The 19,916-nt window shown below is 46.5% G+C and overlaps 2 protein-coding genes across 3 annotated transcripts in view; one reads left to right on the top strand and one right to left on the bottom strand.

Moving 5' to 3' along the window:
- Nucleotides 1-4,803: 4,803 nt before the first annotated feature.
- Nucleotides 4,804-18,916, bottom strand: MCM7 (minichromosome maintenance complex component 7). Of its 2 annotated transcripts, none has more exons than XM_085637310.1 (16): nt 18,758-18,916; nt 16,761-16,840; nt 15,063-15,227; nt 14,395-14,519; nt 14,127-14,307; nt 13,388-13,525; nt 12,688-12,837; nt 11,166-11,280; nt 10,767-10,898; nt 10,478-10,561; nt 9,387-9,598; nt 9,116-9,297; nt 8,937-9,020; nt 7,857-8,025; nt 5,846-5,955; nt 4,804-5,325 (listed from the first exon to the last, which is right to left on the bottom strand). In XM_085637310.1, exons 1-16 carry the CDS (start codon nt 18,786-18,788, stop codon nt 5,118-5,120), a joined length of 2,166 nt encoding a protein of 721 aa, XP_085493436.1. In that variant the 5' UTR covers nt 18,789-18,916; the 3' UTR covers nt 4,804-5,117. The 2 variants fall into 2 exon arrangements, with proteins under 2 accessions (XP_085493436.1, XP_085493437.1); XM_085637311.1 differs by lacking the exon at nt 18,758-18,916 and adding an exon at nt 17,115-17,676.
- A 669-nt stretch (nt 18,917-19,585) lies between these two features.
- Nucleotides 19,586-19,916, top strand: part of AP4M1 (adaptor related protein complex 4 subunit mu 1) — a 198,019-nt gene continuing 197,688 nt past the window's right edge. The window contains exon 1 of the mRNA XM_085637309.1: nt 19,586-19,733. The gene's annotated coding sequence lies outside the window, so the exon portion shown is untranslated. The remainder of the gene's footprint in view (nt 19,734-19,916) is intronic.

Raw genomic sequence — 19,916 nt, 5'->3', positions numbered from 1 at the left:
ATTGTCTGACAGTATTTATTTGCCCTATGTATTTATCGCACCTTTATTTATTTCTTGTGTATTTATGACCTAATCCTATTTATTGCACCTGTAAAGTGTCATTATTTAATTGACCTGCTATTTCTGAAGAAAATCCTTCTGTATTGTATTTGTGACATAACCCTGCAACTAAGAAAATTAAGATAAACACAAAGATTTTCATAAATTTACGGTGTAGTCGTTTTTGGAACGGATGAACGCATGGTTATTGTGTGGGTTTGACGTACGCTTAACACGGTGCCTGACCCCCGACCGCTCGAGCCAAGCTACCCCATGTGTTGGGAAAGACCGGGTGACTGCTAACCCGGTTGCCCGGGGTTTACCAACAAGTCCCTTGAAGCACGATGGGAGAGCTGGTCAAATGTTCTGCTTGCTGCAACCCCAGTGAGGCGATTCTGGACAGGTGAAGCAGCTGCTGACTCATCGGGCATGAGGTGAGCATAAGTGATGGCAGAATGAGGCCTCAAGCAAGAAGGAAAGGGGGTTTGGCAGGCCGCAGCAGGTGCCTGTAGTCGACCATGCAGGGAGATGAGCCTCTCCCATTCCTGAAGTGCCCGCACAGGCAACGAAACTGCGCCAACATTGAGGCAGCGGTAGGACCTGCAGAGGAGAGAAGTGTGTAGGCATCCTGCGCCTTTATCCTGGGGAGCAACCCTGCATCACAGCTGTGGCACCTCACTTGCCTGCTTTGAAGGTACAAGACTTGCAGTGCCAAAGTTAAGATGGTGTAAGACCATTTGGAGAAGTGCTCCACCTGCAGAGGGAGGAGTGGTGTGTGGGTCCATGTCAGCAATGTGAGAAGACCCTGCACGGTCTGTCATGGAAGAGCGACTGCCACAGGAAATGGCAAGGACTTGGATGCAGCCCAGCTAGGCGGAGGCTGTGGACAGCCAGCTGAGTGAGGAGTGGTGGCAGCCCCACCTAGAGGTCACAGGAGGCACCACGGCCTACAGTGAAGAAACAAATTAATTTGAAGTAACTGCGCAGGGACATGACTGCAGCACAGGGAGGCTGCTGTGGCAGTTAATGAGGAGGGGCACCTGTATTGGAGTAACACCGACTGCAGCAGGGGAGAGAACCTGGAGTGGCCCTGTTGCTTCCAAAGTGTACCCCCTGAAGGTATTCAGACAGCTGGTCAGGAAAGGCTGCATGGCCTTCTGAATGAGGCACTGCAATGCAAGGTGCCTGTAGCACCACCTAGTGGTTACTGCAACAGTCTTCTAGCACAACTTGTACAGCGTAACAGCCCCCAGGACATGAAGGTTGCCCATAGCTCAACAGGCAGCAGCACAAAGGGGCCTGTTCTGTGACTGAAAACTAAATGCAACGAACCCCACAAGAAGCACAGCACAAGGAATAGTAGAAGGCTACCCGGCACATAGTTTGAAGTGGGGGGTAGTCTTAAGTGCAAGCAACTGATGCAGTGGCTGGGAAAGGAAGGTGAGGTTGCTGAAAAGGAATGGACCAGGTGCGCAAGGTACAGTGGAAAGCGCCAAAGAGCATAGGACCTGCGAGAGGTCTGCGAAGACATGGGGTCAGGCGGACATGCCATGGGCTTGTTCCAGATAATACCAGTATCCAAGTGACCATTTTAACTGCATGGGGGCCTAGGGCCCGACCCTTACAACATGCTACATTCATTGCAGTGCGCAGGGTTTTTTCCTATAACTGCTCTTTGTACCCCAGAGAATAATTCACTGTGTGCCACGTGCCCCATTTAAAATAAAGGGTTCTTTGCATTACAATTTCATAGCAAGGAATTGCATTCTCCAATTAAATAAGCGCCCTTGTAACACGTTTCATGGTGTCCTATATCAGATTAGGGCCCAGCTCCTCGTGATGGTAACAAATCCTAAACTGGATGGGAAGACTCCAGTTAACATGGCAAGGCGCAGGAGTGCATTTCACAATAAGCAGTGCACACAATGTCCACTGTACAAGCACTGGTGATAAGCTTAGTAATGGGACTACAGGCACATTTTAGAGATTTTAAAAAGATAAGTCCGAATATATTTCTCCCACTGACTTCTGTTAATGCAGAGACAGGAAAAATCAAGTCATTTTTGTCTTTCAAAATGGGAGTCTACAGCCTGCATGGTCTATTGGCATGTATGAGTCATAAAATCGTAAGGAAAAACCAACACGAGCTCTTGTGTCCAGCATGGTTTTCAAAGGTCAACCCTTCACTGTTCCAAATTTAACAGGAAATTCAACATGCTCTACCTTTGTACACACTAAAGTATATTAAAATGCCATAACTTAAAAATTATCACAAGCTTTTAAAAATGGCTGCCACATTTCAGAGCAAATTTTGAAGGGGTAGAGAGAATGTGTTTCCCTAAACCAGGAGTGGTTGAAGGCCTCTTAAAGACAATACTGAGATTTTAATATGTGCTTTTATGCAAAGTAGGCCATGTCCGGAACCATCAAAGTGTTTTAAAAGGACAGGAATGTGCCGCAGTGAGCGGACAGACTTCTGTAGAAATTTGCCAGGAGAAGGAGTGAAACAACTATTGTTGCATTAACTTGCCGAGCCAATTTACTGGTTGCATCAGACGATTGCACAGGGAAGTCCTGACTGCGCTTTGTGTGGGCAGGCGAGACAGCAGCCACTGGAGCTATGTGTGTGAAATGAGTTGCAAGAGTCTGGTTTTAGTGGGCGGTCACTGGCGCTGCAGATTACTCTGCAAGCATGTTATACTGACTATTGCAAAGTCATCCTGTGCCCTGGGCACCCCCGAACTTTTTGGTGACTGGGCTCTGCTTTTTCCGCACTTGCATGGGCACATTGCTGGAGCTTAAGGTTAGTTTAAAAGCAGTCCTGTGTTGCAGGACTGCTTTTGAAACGCAAATTGTGTTCAAACTTTGGAGTTTGAGGCACTTAAAAATACAGCGTTTGGGCATATAAGGTACATAGTGTATCCCCTAGGTGTCACGGGTGGGGTCTGGTATTTCTAAGAACGCTAATAAACTGAGTTATGTGCCCTGTGCAAAGTGACATTGCACATTTCATGCCCCACATTGTGATAGTGCTCCACAAAATTGACTTGTGCTAGAAACACTGGAGGGAGACTCTGCAATATTCCTATGTACTCTGAAACCCGTAATGTCTCCCCTAGGTGCTCCAGGGGGTGGAGTGCTGTAGATATAGGCGGGTTTTTAAGCCTTGGTGTTGGAAAAATGGCATGTCATTTTTACCATTGCAGATCCCCTGCCACATAGCTTAACATGTCAAGAAGTTATTAACCAATTCCTGCTAGGAGAATCAAAAGTGGCATTTTGGGACTTCCTAACGTCCATTGATAAAAACAATATGGTATTGTCGAACTTCTCCTAAAATGTACTGCCAAGAAAATAGGCCACTCTGGAAGGCTGAATTTTGCCTTAGTCTTGATTGTTAAGAGCTAAGTGGATTAACCAGGCTCCTTTCATGAATGGTAAGAGCCCCTGGGGTTAGCCAGCACTTCTGGGAGAGCAGGGTTCAGCTATACAGGAATGCCACAGCAAGGGGAGGGGGTCGTAAACAAGATCCTTAAATTGAAGGCCTACAGACTGTAAATAAAACAACGTGACACCACAAGTAAAAGGTACAGTATTCATGGGAGGATACAAATGTAGAAAAGGAGGTACCAACCTTATTCATGAATCCAAAGCAATCATTTGGAAAGGACAGTAACAGGAGCCAATTGATAAGATGGGCAGAAAATCAGCGGCACTTCAAGTCCATACTCCAACACAGCAGTTCTCAAAGATACAGTGCAAGCACTACCTAGGCAAGACCGAAAAATACCACTAAGACTGAGCAGCTCCGGATCTGCGTTGGTATATGTGAATAGGAAGACCTGTGTGATGGTTCTAGCGCCGTCTACCAGCACAGGGTGGCACCTGCAACAAGGAAGCAGTCGGCAGGTATATGGATTAATCAGAAAGGGGTCACTGAGGATGTACCAAGAACCAATATATGGAAGCTTCTAGACCTCATTAAAGCCTTCCCTTGCATCAACCCCACTAGCAATGTACATTGTATCCGCAAGAAAAACATGTACAAAGACCAATAACTCAAACGGGAGTATGATTGCATTGTTAGACCGTAACTGCAATCCCACAACTACCCAGATGGAACACAAAATACTTGAAATCTGACAGACGAGCAGCTTGACACATGTGAACCAGAGGCCTTGTCAGCTCATTGTGCTTAAGCCAGTCTTTTGGTGGTCAAGCACAGTTAAACTGGGCAGTGTTGGCCCTCAAGTGACCGTACTGTTGCTAGTCTAGATCATGTTAAGCAAAGGTGCTATTCAGTTCCAGTGCTCGGGAACTACTATAGCGACCTTATACAAGTGGGAACCCTATGGATTTCGTAAGACTTGCAATGAAAATTCAGAGCAAGTCACAAGTTCATAACACTATTCTTTTCATCCATATAAGAGGGAGCCATAAGGTGATTTTCAAAAAAACAGCATCTTTATTTGAATGTTAACATTTTGTACTCCCGGCCAGCCCAGCCAAAGCGTCTAGTCCTGTAAACAAGTATTTTTAAATTGCAGCCCTGATTAAGTCATCTATTGGTGGTCAACCATGGCTCTAATGAACTGTCAGATGTTCATCTGAAAGTCACATCACACATTTTCACTGCCACTGGTTAACCTATAAAAAAAAAACAGATGACGTGGCCTAGTCAAACATGAAAACCCTGGGCATCCATGCATACCTACCACGCTGCAACAGCTCATCCAATGCAAGGTAAGCAAACAGAAGCTTGGGCATAGAAAAAGTACATTTTATTGGCTGAGAAGGCATGAAGCCATCTACATTTAAAAAGCAAACAGAAGCAAATGTGGTTAGAGAACAGGGTAACCAATGCTCCCAAAATAGAGCACCAGATCTTCCAAATGTAAAACAAGTTTGCTTCCAGCATGTACACTTGGTTTCAGTCCCTTAGGAGGCTGCACACAGGGCAGTTCAGCAGTGTTGTCCAGTCTAGCACTGATTACTAGTGCCAGCAGCCCCCTTGCTTCCACCACAGCATTGCACTGCGAGTGCCCTGTTAAGTCTGCAGAGTTCACACTAGGTGTAGCTTAGACAAAGGTTATCTTGGTGCGGGCTTGGTTCACCAGCCAGACATTGAGCTCCTCATACTCCTCCAGGGCTGCCTCAAATTGTGCTGGTGTGAAGCCCTTTGAGACACATCGCTGCTCGGCCTCTGAAAGCTTGACGCTTCGCATGCCCTTCTCTGGTACCATCTCACGGATCGCAGCGAAGATGACATCAGCAGGGCGTTGAGTCCTGAAAGAAACAAGATCAAGACATGTCAGGTGGAAGGGCATATGCCCCAATCATCAAGTAGCATTGACCCTAGAGCCCTAACAAACTGGCAAAAGGAAACCGCTCCAATTCTCACTTCACCCCAATATTTATCTCCACTTTTGCTCTGGATGTTCTGCTTTTCTAGGGACCATGCTTTCTTGGTGCGAAACTTTTGGTAAAAATCACGCCTGATCAATTCCTTTTAGATGTAAGTAACACAGCACCACGACTAAGAGGAGCTAGTGTTTGTTCTCCGGCACACACGAAGACTCATTTACGAGCTGCTTACTACAACCCAAAGAAGCCCGAGCGTTGGGCCCCAGGCAGCAAAAGCAGCACACCCACGGCAAACACTAGTTACCGTAAGACCAAATTCACTACTGTCACAAGGAACGTGGAGCAGAGCACCACACTGCAAGCTGCCAAGCAAATCATGTCCCACATGGCAAGCTATTATGGGACTCTCCCAGTGAATGGGAAGCAGACCAGAGTTCCTTACCTGGCTGCCTGCCCCTTGTCGCCCACTAAAGAATCCTTGGACATCTCCATCAGCCTCATGGCCTCATTGACATCTTCCTTTTCAACCGTATCCACCAACCGCAGGCGGGCCTAGGAGAAGCGATGCACTGTTAACCACGGGGCACACAAGATTCGTTATCAAAGGCAAAACATTGGTTCAAACATGCTCCGATCTCAGCCTATCTAGCCGCATTAAAATGAGTTAGTCGTAGTACTTTGCATGTTAGCCATAATCTGGTCTAGAGATCATTAAAAACGTGTTTCAGGTAAGCATCAAAGAGTAATAAAAGGCACCCCGTTCCCCACCCCCCCCCCCAGGGGGCTGCAGCCAGCCCCGATGCTGAACACTTAACCCGGACTCCGCAGCGCTATGCCAGCACTGTCAGACCGAGACAAGTGCAATGCCCAATGCAAAGGTCAGCAATTGCTCATGTCTCCGCCTCTCAACACTGGCCAATCCTGGATCACCACCTACAGACAAGGAGGATAAAGGCTTCCTGCCCAAGGCAAAAACATGCAGCTAGTTCATATAGACAGATAAAGTTCGCTACACCTGCAACCCAGCATTGTAGGGAGGGGGAAGCAAGCTACATAACCAGACCAAAGAATGAAGCTTAGTTACCCATTACTTCTCGATTGTATGCAGGTAATGGCGCTAACAGGCCTCGGACTAGACTTGTTTATTAGATTCTGCCTCTAGCAGTTATGACTGCAGACATGCCCGTGGAACTGGCTAAGAAAGGAGCAGACTAGGAAATTCTAGAACTAGTAATTACTCCAAGCCGGAGCGACAACTCAAGGGTTGTCACCAGCAGAAGAATGCTTCTGGAGGCTCTTTGAAAGCCTAAACACTGGCTCCCTGGCAGAAGACTGAAGCAATGCATTGCTTGAAAATAAAACCTACTACAGCTATACGAACATGCCTATGGGAGTGCGGTTCTTGAAATCTAAATACATGAAAAATAAAAGGATTCAGTATTGCCAAAAACATTTGCTATGCAAAAACATTGCAGAAGAGGCCAGAGTACTGTTCTCTTAAGGCAGCTCCCCCATTTTGAGCATCAAATTCCAAAAGTAGCACCATTCAGGATTTCAAGTCAAACTAAGGTCCCTGTAAGTGATTTAAATCTTCAAGTAAATAGGGCACTTGAACGTTAGCAGTGAAAATATTAAGCAGAGAAGAAACCTTCAAAGCTCACCCATCAAAACCTGCAATTAAAACCTAGCCTCGTAGGGAAATAAACCACACACTGTTAATCAAGTCCTGTGACAGAAGCTACTGCAAATATGAATAGCAACTTATCGCAGTCCTGATTCCAAGTCTGCAAGGGCTGCAGTAAAATACATTAAGCAAGGGGTTGCTTAGAGAAAAAAAAAACAATACAATGCGGAGCAGCGGCAGGTGTTTCTGCTTCAGTCACGATCTGTTTTGCATGGGTTTGCACAGCAGAAAAAAGTCCAGACTGACTGCTAACCCAGCAAAACGGACCGGAACCAGCAAGAGTAGAACGTTCGACATTGAACGGAGAATGACAACATGGAGCCCACCAGAAGCCAGCCCCACAATAAAACACTGCACGCAGGCTCGAAACACTTCCGCTGCTATTCATGCCCAGCCTGAGGATCAGTCGAGTGCGTCAGCGAGGGCTCGGAAGTGCTGCATGTGCAGTAGAATGGGGTACACTACCTGCACGAACAGCACTTTGGAGTCCCAGAGACAAGTAAAGCCAAGCCAAAGTCCACCCTAGGTCTTCCAATGAAGCCGGTCGTAAGGCAGGATGTAGACGAGCAGTTGCTGCAGCAAGGGACCCTCCAGGGCTGCAAGTACCCACAATGCAGTAGGACATACAGAAACTACTTGCACTGTAAGCACTTTAATCCTGGAGAGTCAGTCTGAATTGGAAGCAGCAGATACAGTCCATCGCTAGGAGATAAGTGATCACCACCTCTGCTACAACATAGGCCACTCCCCACGGGTTAAGAGTACAAACCAGAGCCGTGGAGAGCCGGAGCACTGACAGCAGCGTTCTAGCCGAGGTGAACGTCGTGTCCTTGTTGGTCCGAGCTTCCTTCCTCATCTCTACGTAGGCAGCAGTCAGGTAATCAGCCAGGGACTCCGGGATTGCAGGGTGCTTACTCTTGCACATGTTGATGTAGCGCCTAAAGAGAAGGGAAAAGGTCAGCGAGCTGTAGAAGTACCAGGACTTGCATTTAAGACGAGGTGACTGGTCCAGATTTACCACCATAGACACATCAGCATGCTTACAATCAAAGCGGTTCAGCGTCTCTTGATTTAAATACAAGCAATTGTCAAAGGAGCATCGGAGTAAACACTTTGAGCCAATCCGCTCCTCGAGAAGCATATCAAGCCCATTGCTTCAGCCAGCCTGGGGCTGGACACCAGCTGAGGGTGCTGGGCCCCATTATTATACGATATGTGGCATGTCTTGCGGCAAAGGGATTCGGCTGCAGCTTTTAACATTGGAACCGGCCGTGAAGGAGGCTGCGATGGGGTGAGAGCAGCAGCCAGGTGTGCTGCTGCATGCTGGGGTTGAGGGAGTGTGCCACCGAAAGAATGATGCAGTGCTTACGGCTGGCTGTAGTGTGGGAGGGGGTAGTGAGTGTAGGGGCACATACATAGAGCTGTAAATCCAACTCAGACGTTAAGCTTTAACAAAACTATACAGCCAACACCTAGGGCTTAAAATAATTCCAGCAGGAGACACACTAAACGTGCTGTGGGTACCTAAAAGCCTAGGTATCGGGCCATCTGAGCCTGCCTAGAGCACTGCCTGGTTCATACACACTAAAGCAGCTCTAAACCACCTCAACACGCTATCCAAGGACATGCTACATCATGCAAGGATGACCCGAGCAGGCAGCGACAGGCACGGCCCTTCAGCACTGTGGCAGTCACTAGCTGGCCTGGCTTAACTTCCAAAGAATTAACATACACTGAAAGATTTTTTTTTTTTTTTTTTTTAAAAAGGCCCAGAAAGCACGAGCAACTTAAGCCAAGTCCAACATTACTGCAACAGGTTTCGCGTTACATAAAAATCAAGGCGCCTCACCTCATGAGCTTCATGTCCAGAGGCACAAACTGGGACGGCGGCTGCTTGCTGTGCTGGTGCACGTATGTGATGTGCTGGGCGAGCCTGAAAGAAAGAGTAGCTTCCGGTCAGTCCACCGTCTCTGCAACTAACAAGAGAAGTGTTCAAGCCTCACTACACCGAAGCCACCGACGACTAACCGGAGGTCGTTGTCTCGGTCAGGCTTGTCTTGGATCAGCCACAGGAGGTCGAAGCGGGAGAGTAGGGCTGCAGGCAGCTGGATGTTCTGCTCCACTGTCTTCTTGGGGTTGTAGCGTCCGTAGGCAGGGTTGGCAGCTGCCAAGATGGAGCAGCGGGCATTCAGCGTGGTCATGATGCCAGCCTGTGAGATGAATAAAAGAAGGTTCATAACTGCTCATGCCGATGACGTGCTACTAAACTCAGCCTACCCGGCAGGAGCCCACGCAGTACCTTGGCAATGGATATGGTCTGCTGTTCCATCACTTCGTGGATGGCGGTTCGGTCACTGTCCATCATCTTATCAAACTCATCTATGCAGCAGATGCCCTGGTCAGCGAGCACCAGGGCTCCGCCCTCCAGAGTCATCTCCCCCGTCACTGGGTCCTTCATCACCGCCGCAGTCAAGCCCACACCGGAAGAGCCTCGCCCGGTGGTGTACTGGCCTGTGGGGGAAGGAGCTTATTAGACTTGCCAACATCATGCTATAAGAGGGCCCCCAAACATTTATGCAAGAAAATCCGCTTCTAACACAAAGAATCAGGCGCCAGTACTGGTTGCAATGGTAGGCAGACAAGATTCCACATGCAGCAGGCATCATTTAAGTCGTAGGCAACTTATCAATTTGGAATTCCCATACACGGTTAACAGTTATAGCTGCAATGGCCCTGGCACCAAGGTATTAAGAGATCATGGCTTCAAATGTAAGCTTTAACTATATGGGGGTGGGGGGCATTTTTTCTTTAAATTTCCAACTTAAGAGTTATGTACACACAAAAAAAATCTAAGGCTTTTGAATTTAGCGATACATATTAAACTAAGCTTCTAGTTAGTGGTGGGCCGCACATAATTTCTAGACGGCTCACAAGAAACTAGTTGGAAAATCACGCTCTAGAGCATTACTTAAAATAAAGGTGTTTTGGCAGCAGTTTGCTTTTGCCTCATCCAAGAGCTGTGTGGATGGGACTGGATTAAGCTTCTCCGTACACATTTCATTTAGAAGATGAATGTTGCCACCCAGTAAAGCTGGCAAAATAATGCTAGATGCCAGGGCCTCAAGCACAGCATTTAAAGCTTCCCCCTACAAGCATCAACCCGGAAAATCACACAATTCCATCCGTTGACGTGTGCTAGCAATTCCCAAATGGGGTTTTGCAGAAGTAAACAGCACAACAAACAATTCGCTTGGGCCAGTATTATAATTGTTGGAAAGACCAATTAAGAACAAAAGCCAGGACCTCTGTTAACAGAAGTGTGCGCGACTCCTAAAGATGGAGTTATAGATAAGAGAATCCCCCACCCAAACCAAACGATTAGTCACTTACTGCGAGGGGCCAGGCGATCTATGTAGGACAGGAGCTGAGACTTGGCCACACCAGGATCTCCCATAAGGCAGATGTTAATGTTTCCTGAAGGAAGAAGGAACATTAGCACAAGCACGGATTGAGAACACAATTGCATTTTAAAGAACGCACACATTAAAAAGGTAGACTAGTGTGGTTCAAGAAAGATCTTAACCAGCTAACAAAGCACTTGAGTGAATGTAACAGACCAAAAGGTAAGACAAGCTAAGAGACTAGTAACAGTAGCAAATGAGAAAGTTAGTATATGCACCTCGGATCTTCATTCCCCTGGGGGAGTGATCCACGCCCCCCACAAGCAGCAACAGCAGCGCCTTCTTCACATCCTCATGCCCGTAGATCTCCGGGGCAATGGAGGCTGCTAGTTTCTCATAGAAATCCTCCTCTGAAAAACCAAAGGAAAAGAAAAGTGAAATATACTTCCTTCCCACCAACTATTTACCCAATTCAACTACTGTGCAACTCAAACTATGGACTACTCTGGAGACTGGCACAAACGGCACTATGCACCATGGCACAAACCAAACGAGGCTCGGAAATTCATTCCTAGAACAGATACGTCCATGGTCACCCCCTACCTTATCAATTACAACTCCACTCTCAGCATTCGTGCTATTCCTTCTTTCCTTTCACCAATATAGCAAGTTCCCACCTGTGATGAGCCTCAGTTCCTCTTCAGTCAACTCCCCAGTCCCCATCTCGTCATCTTCTGTCTTATTCATCTTTATGAGCCGATGTGTCTCGAGGTAGGTCTCAGACAGCAGCCCCTGGAGAAGAAAATCTAGGTTAGCCCCATCCAAAACTTCAGTGGAGTCTTATATTACTTGCATTACTTCTGACCCAGTTCTAGATCTCCCGGTACAAACAAGGACTATTCATTGACTCCCATGGAAGCTTGATTAACGGTTTACCCGACAGTTTTGCAGCTTGCAGAATTTAGACACTGCGTTATTCCGCCATCTAGTGGCCAAGTTCTTCTGCCTAAAAAGACTTTGTCCTTTTACTCTGTTGGGCATCCATTTGATGTCCCCATGTGACATCTGTATGCTTCCTCTGGAAGCTCCCACCTTTGTTTCAATCTTCAGATTTCTCCTCTTCTGTGTGCTGTTTCCTCCCATCTTCTTGGCAGAAGTTGACTGGTTTGCTTGTGAATCCAGAAAGTTCAAGCTGCAAAACTACACGACCGCAAGAAACTGTTTTGCAGCATGAATCGTTTACAGATTCACATGCTGTACATCGATTGTTTTGTTACTACAGTGGAGGACGAGTTGCAGAGGAACACAGACTTGAATAGACCTTTTGTCCAACATATACCTTTCATCTGAATGTCTAGGCCATGGCAAGGAGCCAAAATGTTTGGCAGCTGGTGGGACAGAGGGTTGCACTGATGGTGGTCGGTGTTAATAGGGGGTTAAGATGTGTGTGGGGGAAGGAAGTGAACATGTACATATAGTGACTGAATTGCACAATGTGGAATCAGAACACCTGGGATCAATCCTAGGTTCCCCACTTGACCAAGTTGTGGGATCCTAGGCAACTTATTTTATTTACCTCCCTTTCCTTCATCACCACATAAGAGGACCTAGAAATATATGACTGCACAAGAGGTCCTCCTGCGTTTGTTTTAATAAACTGTATAATAGTAAATTCGTTAACTACAGGGGCACATATAAACTGACTTGCCTCTTAGTTCACCATTGGCAGGATGAGGAGAGGCACAAGTGTTTCTGAATTCACTTTGGAAACTACCACGAATAGTCGATCCCTATGTAGAAGATGGGAAACGGACTGTTTAACAAGCGTGAGGGAGCGCGGCGCGGCCCGAAAGGCGGCAAATGCACTGGTGCTGGCATCCGCCTTGTGGGAGCAAGCAGCGGCGGTACGGGCCATATGTTTAATTACCATGCGCGCCGCTGCTCGCTCCCACAGGGTGGATGCCAGCACAACTTTGCTTGAAAAGGAGGAACCCGATGGCTAAAGGCCCTAGAGCCGCGCACGCGAGCTGCCTAGGCGAGACCTAAGGAGAGGTGGGTGGTCAATTCCTGACACGACCACTAGATGGCAGAATGCACAGCGTGTGAATAGAGTAAAGATTTACACTGAAAAACGATGGGCAAAGAATGATAAGCAGCCACTGAACCAAAATTACCCACTATCCTGGATGCTGGTCTCACCTGAACAACCTGACGGAAGCCAGTCTTTAGCATGGGCAAAAAGACACCAGTTATGCTGACGTGATCTCCTGGTTGAGCAAGACGTGTGTTCTCACCACGCACAAAGACGGTCATGCTGCGCGGAATGTTGCCCACAGGGACTTGATCACTCTGAAAAGAACAGATCAAATGAAAACATTAATCAGATACCAAAACTGAGCCAGAGTTTATTGTAATAAGTATTCAGATGTTTTTCCGGAAGCTAAATAGACTTCCGATATTCAAGGTAAGGATTTCACTGAACATCCAATAGTCATTCTACCTCAGCCACATGTATAACTGACAATGTTAAGATTGCAGCAGCAACGTACAATTACTGCGATCTACATAGAACTACTTAGATTTTCCCTCAAAGGTAAAGTACGGTCATGCTATAAGACATCTTTATAGCGTGTATTGGACAGTTAACCCAGAGCTAACATGGCAGTTGGAAATAAGTTAGTGTTCAGCTTATGAACACACTACCAATGGCCACACAATATTAATTCCTATATGGTTGTTCACATGTGGAGCTCTATCACATTCCTCTGAAAATTACAAGACGTTTATTCCTTGGACATTGCTTTCTTAAAGCGCCACATAAGCGATACTGCCCTCCATCTGTGGTCCCAAGCAGCTGACTGGATCAACCTAAAAACAAAAACCTTCCCCCGCTACTCACGTGCTCCTGAATTTTCAACTCCTGGAACTTGACAAACTTGGAACCACGCGTCTGCAGATAGAGGCGTCCGCCAGAGCGGTTGGTCTGACAGTCCCGACTAGGACACATAATAAGTGGCATGAAAGTTGGAGACTGGATCTACAAACAGGGCAGAAAAAGAAAGACAAGCTGGTCACTTTACACCCCAAAATAAAAAGAACCAGCAGGAACAACCTATTTCAGACACAAGTCTGGTTGTACGATCATAGTACACTTAGAGCACTGACTTCTAATTCTATAATTTGACCCAAGTAAAGACATCCAATGCAGCTAAAGTTGGTTTGAAAGCAGCCACCTTGCAGTGCAAACCTAACGCACTCTAAACTTCCTATCAAAACAGATTGTAAACAGAGCACCAGTTTGTACAGATATTCACACCATGGCTTAATTACTGGAGAATTTAAGATGTTATAAACATGTAGTGAATTTAATTGCCCTTGCATTTGGAGGGCTCCAACTGCTTTTCAGAGCTTCCCGTCACTGCTGTCGTCATGAAGCACTTAGATATACTTGTTTGTAGCAACAAGGTTCAAAGGGGATATTTGTTATAACCCCTGTTAGCATGCAGCAATGGGTTCAACTACAAAATGGGAGCACTATATGCCCTATGTTGTGGTACGCTATCTTTGCTACCATGATTTATTCAGTATTGGGACTAATACGAGACTGGACTGTTGCTTTTCAGACACTAGGCACGTACCGGCTGGTATGTTTCAGCACCACACTGGTCACATGTGTAAGTAGCCACCACCATCATTGGTTTGACCTCTGTGACCCGTGTGACGATTCCACGTACAGTCACCAGCTTTCCAATGGAGTCTGCCTTCACATCACGCACCACAAGGGATTTTGCACTGCTAGGACTCTTGAAGTACAGCTCGCTGCAAGAAAAGAAATAAGCATGCATGAAAAATCAGTGCTTGCACTGCACAGCTCAACCAGCGTCTTTACCCACCAAAGCCACTTACAATCTGCGCATTAGCTCAGGTGGGTACTGATTGTGTGGGTCTCGTGTCTCACTGGGGTCATGAGCCCGCTGTTCTATCATCAGGCGATGTTCAATGTAAACATCAAGAGTGTCCTTATTCACCACCTGTAATAAAAAAATATTTAGAACACCCACAAATGTAAACTAGCCGTACTTGTTTATGGGCTACTACATGTTGGTTCCGTTTTTAATTGCTGAAAAATGCAGACTGCTCACAGGTCCAACAGAACTGTACCGGACATAGCTTTAGACCTTTTCCCCCCAAACATATGCAGTTGCCATTCTTAGATCGACGTGAGAGCAGTCAAAGTACAAAGTGTAGAAGATAACACTAAACATCTATAGCCCTGCATAGACCGGACTTGAGGAGGGAGTTGATTTTACAGGAATGTCATTTATTACACATTAAAAAAATTACGGTATTAATTGCATTTGATATATACTGTAGTTTGGAGGTTCAAATCGCTTACGTCGGGCTCCCTGGCTTTCAAAAGTGATCAAACGGGGTCCATATAGGTGGAACTGTTCAGACATCCTTGCCTATGGCGATTATGCCCATCGCCCCCGTCCACATCACTGCCCTGGACAGCCACACCAGTCTCAGTTTAAAACAAGCTGCACCACACAATGCACTACCGCCGCACTCACCTCCTTTTCCTTGTACTCTGGCAATAGTTCCTGCACAGCATCAGCAAACAGGTTGGTGTAGCGACGGGTGTTCTCACAGATTGAATCTACCAACTCCGGGTCCTCCTCCGCCACATCATCGAGGTCAATGTACAAGGCCACTTGTTCACGATGAGCCAACTTAACCTGTATATGAACGATGCAACATTTAACTATCTAGTTCCATTTCGGATTAGGTGGGCTGTATAAACAAACTGCTCCGTAATCCATGTACTAAACTGGATACAAAACATCGGCACGGAACTGACATATCACGCAAGCTACAGTGTTAACATAATCATCATTTAGGCTTTATTTCGATATACAAAGTATGTTAAAAAGCAGTACATCGACTAAACAATAAAACAGTAAAAGGAGCCAATACATAGAAAATAGCCGTACAGTTCATACTACAAATGGCCCCAATAAATTAAATAAGATCATATTAAAAAGCAGATTAAACAAGATACAAAAGACTAGATGATCTAATACACCAGGCCCATCCTAGGAACTTGGCTATACCACAAGCAAAGAGGGGCCGTGATTCATTTTTCAATATACGTAGGGCCTCCTTGTAATACCTTGTTCCAAGTTCTCTGCAGAGTGGTTTTAGCTATCTGCTGCGGGGGGCTACATAGGCCGGACACTCAAAGAACAAATGCGGGACTGACTCTAACCTGTTCTCACAAAATGGGCAGAAGAAATTGTTTGAGCAGGGGCCTTCCACCTAGATGTTAGTTCCCCGACGGGGAGTAAACCTATCCTAAATTGGAAGTACAGAGCCCTATCCCTACGCTTTGTGATAATATCCAAATATGGTTCGCAAAAAGACATATCCTTTACCAAAAGAAAGTCCAAAATGGTCCTGCACAAGTTGGTATTGCTAGTTCTACCATCAGCTACCCAACTCCCAAAAATTTTCTTCAGGACAGACTGGGGCGGGGGGCAGTTCTATTGTCCCAGGCATCGCCTAGGCCCATATTGACGAGAAGACGCTTGACTTCCCTCAACCAATGGATCTTGGACCAGCCTGGTAACCCCAACACGTCGGTTAAGCCATCTGCGCAGCTCGACATTTCTGGAACTCTCCATATTCTCGCCCATAAAAGGAGAGGGCGAAGCCTAGCCTGGTCACTAATTGATCGGGTGCCCATATCTAAAAGCAGTGGAAGGGTTGGGGTGATATAGGGAAGCCCCATTAAATCTTTACGGAATTTGCTTTGAGCGGGAAAACTGATCAGCCTTGTGTACCCCCTCGAGTTCGGCCCCGTAAAGTGCTGCGCTAACAGGATTACCACCCCTTGATAATTTCACACAACTAATTGCTGGTTACCCCATATGCAGTTGTATATTTTTATTTGTGGTTAGTTTACATCCCACAAAGGACTGGTAAATACGCCTCACTTAATCCTCATCCCTTAAAGACTAGAGAAACATTTAGTGGCAAAAAAAAAATCATAGTACAATATCCCCACCTCAGCACCTCGTGCTTTAAAACTTAATCGTTCAAGAGCATTCACTCTTGAAGAGCGCAATCCCATAGACACAAAAACCATGGCCAAGCATCTTCCGCAACTACCATAAAATTACATGCAATTATTATGTTGTATAGAGCACCCACATGCCTTCTAGTTAAGCTACTCGGGCCAACTCTGTTCTACATCCTAGTCCCAAACTTACCAGCTGACTGCCATACTTGAAGTGCTTCTTCCCAAATTCATCATCGGTATAGAACTCTTGAAGGAATCTCTTGCACTTTTCTGTAGAGGGGAGAGATAAGAGGATTATTCGACCCGATTAACATTATCCATCACAACTGATACCATCAACTGCAGCCAGTCAACAACAAGCCATAGCTAAACAACGATAACATTCAAAACACCAGGGACCGCAGAGAAGGGACACTGGAGTCACGGCCCAACAACCAGCGCAACACACCTATGAAAGTATATTGTCTTACGCTGGAGGGGTGCAATAGCGCTCGCTTCCAGCTACACAAGGAACCCGACAGCGTATGCCCACCCCCATACCTACCCGTTGGACGAGTACTTCCAGCAATAGTTTAAGGGCGCTTCCTCTACGTTATCTGTTTAACGTAACGCTTTCTACTCGGGTCCGCTTGATTTTCTGCGCAATCCAATTTCAGCCGTGTCCAGCATGTTTCCGCCGCTGAACACAGGTAAGGGCTTTCTGAGCAGGGCCCCTCCCCGCGCAGTTCGTTGTCGTCCGTAGCTAAAGAAGCTTCGAGACAGAAGAATGGTCTCTCCGGCCCCCACTCCTTGGCCATTCTGTAACAACGGTCGTCTGCGCTCTTGGTTTAGAAGGTCCAGCCCCAAAGGCCCAGCCACGCTTCCCAAGTCTCACCGACTGATCTTCCTCTTTGTAAACAAAGCAGCACATGGCGGCACGGCATTCGCAGAAGACAGATCCCTCCGCGAGAAACCCGAGTGCAATTCCCTCAACAATGGCACTCTCCATCGTCAGAGACCCCCGTACCTCGGACACCGGAACAACCGGCCACTCTACAGGCAACTGTCGCCGTTCCTCTACCAGCCCACGACGTATCGAAGCACGCGGGACGAGCGCGGAAGAATACACTGACCGCGCGCAAGCCAGTCCCAGCAGCCCTTGCGGCAACGCGTTACGTCAACTCGTTCCGTAATAGTGACGCAAGCGCGCCGCAGGCAGGCCGATCAATTCTGTCAGCGCATAGCGCTTGGGCGGAGGCTAGCAATGGGCTCCCATGCAGGAAATGGTCTTCGCTAATGAAATAGAGGTTAACGTTTCCCGTTCTTATCGGTGGTGTTTATGGTACAGACTAAGTGACTAAGTTTGTGAAGCTCCGATTGTCAGCCCCATGGTACTTTGTTACTGCACTGACAGCTTCCCCCGGGTGCTACCTAGAAATACACCGGATACCCTAGTGCAGGCTCTTAAACGCCCCATTACCTCATGCCAAGTAATGTAGAACAGTGGTAACTAAAACTACTGCAAAATAAAAAAAATAGGCAATAAGTACTGGAGTTAGAAGGGTCGGGACTAGAAAAAAAAACCTGCTACACCGCTTGGCCGTTACTGCCCTCAGAATCGTGGTCTGCTGGCTGCACTTTTATCTAGAGTTACGTAAGTACCAGCACAGGAAGGGGACTGACAAGTAGGACTCATTTAATAGGATCGGCAACAATCGGAGTTTCGAGCTCCTAAAGCACAAATACATCATGTGACAGATGCAGCATTTTCCTTAGAAAACCGTGGAACATTAATAACTAGCGAGCGAGCTCCTCAGTAAACTCGGAGCAAGAGTTAAAAAGTACAAATATATCACAACGTAGACGTCTTCACCGTAACAAGTCAGAGCAGATAAATAAACACTGCAGCTAAAAAGGTGCACGATAGTAACGGGTTAGCTTGACGATATAGTAGCAACTACAAGACACAACTCTGTTTAAAGACTAGCATGAACAATAAAAAATATCGTTAAAGTCATTCCGTGAATAGTCACTCGTTTGTTCGCATTTTCGATAAACGTCATCTATGCGCTCAATCTGCAGTGTCTTCAATAAGAGAGAGACGGTGATAAGAGCAAGAGGGAAGCCAAAGCAGACCTGTATGAACTAAATAACCAATTCGACGTCCTACAACAAGCCCAAGATTTCTCTTAACAGTTCCACGCTTACCTTTCTCGGCCAAATAGTCTCGGGGCGCCATGGTTCTGGATCTTCGGCTTGAAGGTGTTCTTGGGAGAAATTTGCTCTTACTTACTTTCCGCGCTTCTCTTTCTCTTCTATCAACCAAAACTGGCGCGAAACGTCGCCCCACGTGCCCCCCAGACGCAGCCAATCGGGGAAGACGTAGAGAAAACTCTTATGCGGCCGGGCGTCTATCCAGCCCGCGAAAAAGCAACGACCAATCAATGACTGAATTCCTTTACAACCCGCCCACAAGCTTATATCATGTGACAGGCTTGGAATAAACCATGTGTAAACGCAGGGACTGGAAAACTCTCTGCTCCTAACACCATCCTTACGTGAGGATGGCTAATTATTGCATTTCCCGCACTGTCCCAAAGGGAATCTTGAGAACTAATTTACATAAATGCTCCTACCGAACTAAAACTAGTCCTTGTTCGTTTCCGCCCCGATCTATGTTTTGGATCTCGCTTCTCCGTATCAAGGAGCTGGAGAGTATTCGGTGGGACATACATTATAACTTTACAACTAACCGTCCCAATAAATGAATCTCTGCTTTGTTGTGTACGGAGGGGAAACATAGCAAGGTATTTTCAGTATCAGATAAGCACAACCAATCAGGTAGTTGCAATCATTGCATTTAGTGGTGGGAAAGTTTGGAGACATTGAATTGGTTTCAGTAACGTTTGTGATTTGATTGGTGGCTTGATTTCCTGTCACTTGTGCATTCGCTTTTGAGCCGCAGAAACAGTATCGTGTCTAGGGATTGGATAAGGAAGAATTTCTGAATTGTTCGTTCATTGGCTCCCAAACCACACATGCCCTGTACAGTATATAGAAGCTGCAAGCCCCGCCTTTGGTTGTTGATGAGTCTAGAGATGCTTGTTGTTCAGTTTGTGACTGCCTTGGTTTAGCGGTCACTGTAAACTGGCACCCGAACACTTACGTGAACAGGACGGTGCTGGTGAGTAGACTATCTGCAGGGTCTCTTGCTTATTTGTCACAGTCCCATGGTGAAGGTATGCATCTTTGACTTGTTTAATCTTCTTTCTGCATTAGTTGCTCTAGGTTAGACTATGCTAAATGTAATTGGCAGATCTACAAGCGTCTACTGGCTATAGGCTTACACTGGCCCATTACTTTAGCA

The sequence above is a fragment of the Triturus cristatus genome, chromosome 12 (assembly GCF_964204655.1).
Source record: "Triturus cristatus chromosome 12, aTriCri1.1, whole genome shotgun sequence".
In the NCBI taxonomy this organism is placed as follows: Eukaryota; Metazoa; Chordata; class Amphibia; order Caudata; family Salamandridae; genus Triturus; species Triturus cristatus.
This window is presented reverse-complemented; position numbering and strand designations above follow the sequence as displayed.